Source organism: Elephas maximus, chromosome 7 (genome assembly GCF_024166365.1).
Source record: "Elephas maximus indicus isolate mEleMax1 chromosome 7, mEleMax1 primary haplotype, whole genome shotgun sequence".
NCBI lineage: Eukaryota > Metazoa > Chordata > Mammalia > Proboscidea > Elephantidae > Elephas > Elephas maximus.
Genome location: NC_064825.1, coordinates 123,924,029 through 123,931,836, shown reverse-complemented (window position 1 = coordinate 123,931,836; position 7,808 = coordinate 123,924,029). Strand labels below are relative to the sequence as shown.

Sequence of the window (7,808 nt, the reverse complement as noted above, 5' to 3'; positions counted from 1 at the left end):
GGAAGGGAGTTCGGGCTGAGGGAAGAGCAAAGGTGGTAGCTCAGAGACAGGTGTGTGTCTGGGGTGCCTGTGTGACTCCAGGAAGCCAGTGTGGCTGGAGCACAGCGAGCAGAGAAAGCTCTGGCCAACCAAGTCAGCTTACTGAGGGACCAGGGCCTGGAGGTTCCTCTTGTGTCTGAGGGGCTCGGAACCACCCTATCTTGGCTACCACTCCTGGGGCAGGCAGCTCAAGAACAGTAGTTTGTCCCCTTTCTTCTCACGACCCCTTGGGAATCAGCTCTTATCTGCCAGGGAGAAGAGACCAGGGGTGAATTCTGAAGAGCCAATCTCTTCACCTGTGCTTTTGCGCGTCTTCTGGGTTGCCTTGAGTCACATCCTCATAGGAGGGTGGGGGTCCCACCAACAGACCATTGAATGCCAGCGGTGGGTCGGGAACCAGGGACAAGTCGTTCATCTCCTGCAAGAGAAGAAAGGTTCGGTCCCCACATTCCACTTGTTCCCCATGGATTTGCGGAAACAGAGGCTCAGAGAGATGAGGTGGCTTCCATGATACTCAACTGGTTCCAGCCAAGATTATACGATGCAATTTTGTCCTTGAAAGAAATGAGCCTAGGAAACCACTACAGGCCAGGGTCAGTTGGGTGGGGAGAGGCATGTCTTCTGTTTAAAAGTGCACCCATTGCTGTGGAATCAATCCCAACTCGTGGCAACCCATGTGTTGCAGAGCAGAACTACTCCGCAGGGTTTTCTTGGCTGTAATATTTATGGAAGCAGATTGCCAGGTCTTTCTTCCACAGCACCTCTGGGTGGATTCAAACTGCCAACTTCTAGGTTAGTAGCCAATTGCAAAACATTTTACCACCCAGGGGCTGTCTTTCAAAATATATTTCATTGAAACTTGGTCTCCTTGGCCAGGTAGTCTATATGCTTTTAGATCCCCAGTCGGCCTTTCTGTTCCCCCCAGTGGCAGACAAGAGCTTGGCCTGGGTCAGACACACCTTGTTCCCAGTCCTGGGTTTCCTAACTGCTGGGGTTAGTCCCTATGGCCCTGCCACTCACTTGTTCTCACCACAGCCAGGTGCCACAACATGCTATAGCTTCCCTGTCCTGTCTCTGAGCCACTGTTCATGCTGTTTCCTCTGCCTGGAAGTTCCTTCTCCCATCTGTGCCTGTAGGTCCAAATCCTGTCCAGGCTCCATGGACCTCAATGATGCACTTTCCTGGAGCCCTCATAGCTGGGGGCGCAGTAGTGTGTTGCTCTGAGTGCCTGTGGCTTTTTCTCTTTTGTGATTGTTATGGATTGAATTGTGTCCCCCCAAAATACGTGTTAGTATCCTAACCCCTATACCTGTGAATAAGGAGCCCTGGTGATGCAATGGTTAAGTGCCTGGCTGCTAACTAAAAGGCTGATGGTTTGAACCCATCAGCCCCTCTTTGGCAGCAAAGGCCTGGAGATGTGCTCCCTGGCAATCCGCTCCTGTACAGTTTCAGCCTAGGAGGCCAGCCCTATTGGGCAGCTGTACTCTGTCCTATAGGGTTACTATGAGCTGAATTGAATGGACAACATGGCACACAACAACATACCTGTGAATGTAATCCTATTTGGAAATAGGGTTTTCTTTGTTATGCTAATGAGGCCATATTGGAGTAGAGTGTGTCTTCAAGCTAATCCCTTCTGAGCTATAAGGAGCAGCATAAACTGTGGGGATGGGGTGAAGATGCCATGTGAAGATCACCAAAGAACCAAGGAACGCCAGGGCTACAGAAGTTGGAAGAGGCAAGGACCTTCCCCTAGAGCTGGTGCCATGAATTTGGACTTTAAGCCTCCTCACTCTGAGTGAATACATTTCTATTCTTTAAAGCCGCCCTCTTGTGGTATTTCTGTTATGCAGCACTAGGAAACTAAGATGGTGGCTTTGCATTTTCCACCTTGCTCCCATGCCGTCTCCCCGACTGGACTGAGAGTGGCCTCTATTTGTGAGCCCACATGGTCAATGCCCAGCAGACGTGGTCCCTGCCTGCTGCCTCCCCTCTGGGCCCTCTGGCGCCTCGTGCCCCCTTCTCTCTGGGGCTCGGTGCTACCAGCAGGGCCCTCACCTCTGCAGACAGGCGGTGATTCCTCCAGGCCACCGCGGCCGTGGGCCCTGGCAGGAAGAGCTCCAGGTAGGTGAAGCACAGCAGGGCCAGCTCCAGCCTCTGGATGTGGACCTGGTGGGGGCGGGGGAAGGAGAGAGGCTTCACTGTGTGTCTGCAGCTCCCAGGTGGCAGGCGGGATGGGGCTCTGTGGGGCTAGGGTTGGCTCTGTCTCAGTCACTGCTCTATGCCCGGTACATAATGGGTCCTGGATGAATATTTGCCTGTGTTTAAGGCCCAGAGAATTTCATGGGTCCCTGGTAGAGCTGAAGGTGACCTCAAGACTCATGCAACCGGCCTGACAGATGGGGGTGCTGAAGGCCAGAGAGGAAGAGTGCCTTTTCTAGGTGGTGAGGGGAAGAGCTGGGCTGAGGACAACCATCCAGTTGGGACATCTCACAGGGCCATGAGCATTTTTCAGGGAAGTGCTGTGTGCGTACAGGTATGTGTATGTACGTACGTGTGCATGTGTATGTATGTGTGCATGAATGCACATGCGTGTATGGTGGGGGATGATAAGGAATAGTTAGCCACCATGATTAGAACCCTTGGAACCTTGCCTGGAGGCACCCAGCCACCCTTGGGGGATGGCTGATCCTCTTCTGCTTCTTCTCTGGGGGGAGGCAGCTCTGCTGGGGTGAAGAAGTGTCAGACTTGGAGCCATAGACTTGGCTTTGGGTTCTCACTGCACCCCTCAACTTGCTGTGCACCCTCGGCCCACTAACTTAGCCTCTCTGGACCTCAGTGTTTACCCCCAGCTCTGCAAGGATGCTGCAAGGCTCACAGAGGTGTTGGTGGTGGCAGTGGTAGCTGGGCTATGATATTTCAAGAGCCTCAGATCGGAAGTCAGCAGTCCTAGGTCCTGCTGCCGATTCCCTGCTCCACCTCAGGCAGCTCCTTCTCTTCTTTGGGCCTCAGTTTCCTCATCCGTAAAGTTGGACTCAGTCCCTGGTGCTGACCCTGCGAGAAGGCCAGCACCCCCTTCCACTATGCCCGGAGGACAGATCGGGAGCCAGCTGTGCTGAGGGCTCTGTTGCCCGCGCTTGGGCTCCAGAAGAGGTTTTCTGAGGGCTGGAACTTCCTCTTGGGCAAGCCTAATGCAGCCCCTCTTCAAAGTCGAGGACCCTCAGGGTCTGGGCACTCACTGTGGAGCTGGGAAAAGTGCTCCAGACTGGGGTCTCAAATGGACTTTCCAGGAAGAGGTCCTTGATGATGACAAAGATGCCGCAAAGCACGCAAAAGAAGCTGATGAGGTTCATTGTCAGGCACAATGTTTTCTACAGGAAGAAAATAAAGGTAACAGCCGTTGGCCAAAGGTCAGAGACCTGAATCCAGGTCCACCTCCCAGGGCTGCCTGTGACTCCCTCTATGGCTTCAGGAAAGACTCAGCCTATCTCTGGGCCTGAGGCTCCCACCCAGAACCAAAAGAGCCAAGCTGCTGACCACTGAGGACCCAGCCAAAGTCCCATCTACAGGACAGGACTGGGGGGCCCCAAGGGCTGCCTCCAGATCCACAGAGCTCTGCAACAAAGAAGGGTGCTCCCACCACCCCAATCATCCCAGCATCAGACATGCCAACTAATCAGGGACTTGACATCCAATGGCCCCTTGCCCAGCCCCTTGAACACAGGAGAAGATGGAAGGAGCCCTGGGAAGTGGGTTCCCTATCCCCACACACTCCAGTGTCTGCCCTCCTTCCCAGCCCATCGTGGTGCCTGAAACGCTTCTGTCCACCATCCTCTTGGTTAAGCACAATTCTGAGAGCTTCCTCTGTAATGAGGAAAGAGTGTGAACCTAAATGAATTCCTTTGCAAGAAGAGGGTCCCTATGCTCAAGTATAGGAATGGTGAGGCAGTGGTTCTGAAAGGGGCCCCTCCCAGGAGGGATGTGTGGCGAATGGACATGTCTTTGCCAAGCTTTTTCTGCCTCTGCTGGGTAAATGATACAAATGTCCTCCTCGGCTCCAAGCTAGGCTCCCTGAGAAGGCAGGGAACCAGGCAGCTCAGGCAGGACCAGGCCAGGGCTTCTGGCATAGAGGTGTGTGGAAGGGCAGAGGACCAGACCATGGGTTTAGGCCATAAAATATGATTTGTAGGGATGGTCCCTCCATCACCCTTCCATCATCCATCCAGTTTTGTGTTGGGTGTCTACCGTGTGCCTGCCTGGGCTACCTGGGTTACAAAGATGCTCAGACATCTGCCACCCATGCAGAGTGTACAGGGGAGACAGACAAGGAAGGAGATGAGAAAGTCCTAGAAGCTATGGGGACACAGAATCTATCATGGCGGGTCAAAGGAGACTTCCAGGAGGACAGGACCTGTAAGCTGAGTCTTGAAGAATGATCAGGACTAAGTCAAAGACAGAAGAGACATGAAGAGTGGGGAGGTGACAAGGAGCTTGGGCAGGGGGGGCCACACAGGCAGAAAAGGGAGGGCACCAGTTCTGTCTGGCTGGCACTCAGCGAGCAGAAGTGGATAGAAACCAGCTGCCGGCTGAGCTTGCAGGGCCTGTGGATGTGCAACAATGCTGGAGGCCAGCCCAGGGCCCCAGGGAGCTGGGAGGGCTTGGACACAGTGGAATGATGCAGACAGACCTGCATTTGAGGAAAATCTCTGGAGCTGCTGCGCGGAGGATGGGCTGGGTGACACCTCCTGGCTAGAGATGGCGTTGGCCAGAGCTGGGGTGGAGGGAGGGCAGTGGGATGGAGAACAAGGGGTGGAGTCAGGGGTGATAGGTCAAACCCCCAGGACTTGGCGGAGGGGAGAGCCAAGCGTGGTTCTCAGGCTCCTAGTTGGGGGCCTCTGGGCCTCTGGGTGGATGGTCATATAGTGACTGAGACAAAAACTAGGTCGTTTGGGAGGAAGAAAACTTTCGTTCTAGACGTGATGGATTGGAGTACCTGGGAGCCATTTCCTCCACGTCCTACCCCTTCTGCTTACCCATTGCCACCTCCCCACAAGCTGAAGAACTCGCGTCACATGGCACTGGGAAGATAGAAGTTTGATGGGATTCCTTGTCCTTGCCCAGCCAAGTCCACCAGCCTGTCCACATCTGGACCCTTCTGTGCAGTCTCCCTCTGCTGTCCAGAAGACACAAGCCTGTCCTAGCAAACCCTGAGAGCTGCCTCCCCAGTCACTACCACACCATTGCCCTCAATGAGTTACCCAGACTTGGGACAGAAGGGGAACCATCTCAGTGTTCCAACTTACCAGGTACGTTTTAGCAAAAGCTGCCACTGCTATCGCCAAGATTCCTGAAATGAGGAACTGCAGGCCAGGTTTGAAACAGTCATAGGAGAGAAGGTGGCATTCCTTAAAACCCACAAATTCCCTTCCCTCCCCCAATCCTGTAAGGAAACCACCCCTCGTGGCTGATGGAGCAGAGAGGTTGGTAGAGGTGGGCCCTCCAGCTGGTGCAGCAGCCCTTACCCACCCCACCCCGCCTCGCCAGCCTCCCTGTGGACCGCATGGAGTCGCTAAGAGTCAGCATTGACTCCATGGCGACTGGTTTATCCATCCCTCTGGGATCAGCTGCCCTATTCCCTGCACCTTAACCTTTTTCCTTTTTCTGAATCCTGCAGTTAGGAGGATACTAACTCTTGGTTCTAAGGCCTCTGGGCTCTTTCTTCAATCATTCTTTCAAAGTTCACTAAGTGCCTGCTATGTGCCCCAAACCCCAAACCCACCGCTGTCGAGTCGATTATGACTCACAGAGAACATACAGGACAGAGTGGAACTGCCCCATAGAGTTTCCAAGGAGAGCCTGGTGGATTCAAACTGCCGACCTTTTGATTAGCAGCCGTAGTACTTAACCACTACACCACCAGGGTTTCCTGCTATGCACCAGTCCTGGGAATACAGGGATGAGAAGGCATTGTGGGTGTAGACCTGGCTTCTCACCATGTGGTTCAAGCTTGGTGCTGGGGGCAAGGGGAGCAAGGGAGAGAAATGGTGGTGGGGCACCTTCCCCCGAGGGCACCCTGAAGCTGGGGCTTAGTGATAAGCAAGACTCCCCCCAGTGGGCTGGCAGGAGCAGGGGGGTTGGTCCTGGCAATGATGGCGTGTGCAAAAGCATGGAGACCTGGAAGAACAGGCTGCCTGGGGAGATGGCGTGGAGGCCCTGGTCTGGTCTCCCATCTGGCTGTTGACCTTGGGAGGGCAGGAGCTGCGTCTTATACCCCATGTGCTCCTGCAGACTGACCCTGACAGAGACTGCTGGCCCCAGGGACACATTGCTGGACCCAAAGTCAGCCCAGCTGCTCAGAAGCCTGTGGAAGAATACACACTCCTAGGCTTAGGCTCACCCTCCTCCCTGTGGGGTACACATGTTCACTAGGGGAGAGGCTGGAGACTCAGGACTGGTGTTCCCCTCCCCACCCCTCGCCCAGGTAGAGTGCTATGTCCTAGTGCAACCGAGAATAGAAGCAGGCATGGGGAGACCTGGGGAGAGGCTGGCTTATGGTCCTGGTCTAGCTCACTCCTGCCCACCCTGCATCCAGTCCCAAATGCCGTGGTCTCCCAGGGTGGCCCTGCTGGCCCCCACACCCCTGTGTTTTGGCCCCTACTCACAGAGGCAGCCCCCCAGAAGGGGTACCAACACCTCAGTGTCACCAGGTGAAGGGTCTGGACAACTGAGGCCAGATAAGCTCCGATGAGCAGGTGCAGCAGAGCCAGGATGACTTGGGAGGCCTGGGCAGGAGAGGGTGGAAATGGGTGCAATAAGGCGAGGATGCTAATGAATGGGTGCTAAGCCCTAAGCAAGGCCCTTGGTGCCCTGTACCACCTGGCTGTAGTGAGTGCCCATCTGCTATCCTTGGGACCCTGGTGGTCTGCAAAGCAGGACCCCTCCTTGGATTACCTGCAGGAGAGCAGAGGCTGCTAAGGTTCCCACCAGTGGGGGTCCCATCTCTGGTTGTCTGGCTGCTGTCACCCTCCCGACAGGGCCCCGCTCAGGCCTTCCAATGCAGTGGGTGTAGACCCTCCCCATCCCCCAACGACATTTCCTCTTCCAGGATGAATGCTAACCAGGGAAAGTGGAGGCTCCCTCATCTCCCTCTCCCTTCTCCAGCCCCCCCATCAGCATCCCTCCCCACTAGTCCCTCCACTCCCCTCCCTTGCCCAGGGCCCAGGACTTGGGACTCACCCCCAGCTCCTTGAGAAGGCTGCTCCTTTTCTGGGCCTTCTCCTGATGCCAGCTTGGAGGCAGGAACTCAGGTAGGATCACATTCTGGGGTGGACTTATCTGGTCAGGATGGGGTGGACCGAGGGGCTGCCATGATGGGAGCCACCCAGCTCGGGAACTGGGAATATCTTTGGGTGCTCTGATGGTTTCCACTGTCATTGGCTCTGGCCAAGGAGAAAGACCGGGTCAGAACTCGTCGGTTTTTGGACCTTGTGCCTGAGAGACTCTGTGGCTGTAACCTCTGCCCTCTGGACTGGGGCCTTCCAGAACAGTGTTATTTTGACACCTGAACTTAATTTGACCTGGAACAACCTAGCCCCTGCGGTGGGGAGAGGCTGCCACTCACAGCTTCTATGGGGTTACAGGGACACAGCTTCTTCTGAGGTAAAAAATGAACCCCCGAGAAACTTCACAGAGCAAGATTGAACTGACCCAAATGGCTGGACAGCAGTTTGGCAGGAGTCCGGAGGTACAGGATACCTGGGCTGGAATGG

General features: G+C 55.0%; 1 protein-coding gene across 1 annotated transcript; it reads right to left on the bottom strand.

Moving 5' to 3' along the window:
• Positions 1-331: 331 nt before the first annotated feature.
• Positions 332-7,473, bottom strand: MS4A10 (membrane spanning 4-domains A10). Its single transcript, XM_049891843.1, has 6 exons — positions 7,276-7,473; positions 6,702-6,821; positions 5,343-5,399; positions 3,279-3,410; positions 2,098-2,208; positions 332-454 (listed from the first exon to the last, which is right to left on the bottom strand). Exons 1-6 carry the CDS (start codon positions 7,471-7,473, stop codon positions 332-334), a joined length of 741 nt encoding a protein of 246 aa, XP_049747800.1.
• Positions 7,474-7,808: the final 335 nt, after the last annotated feature.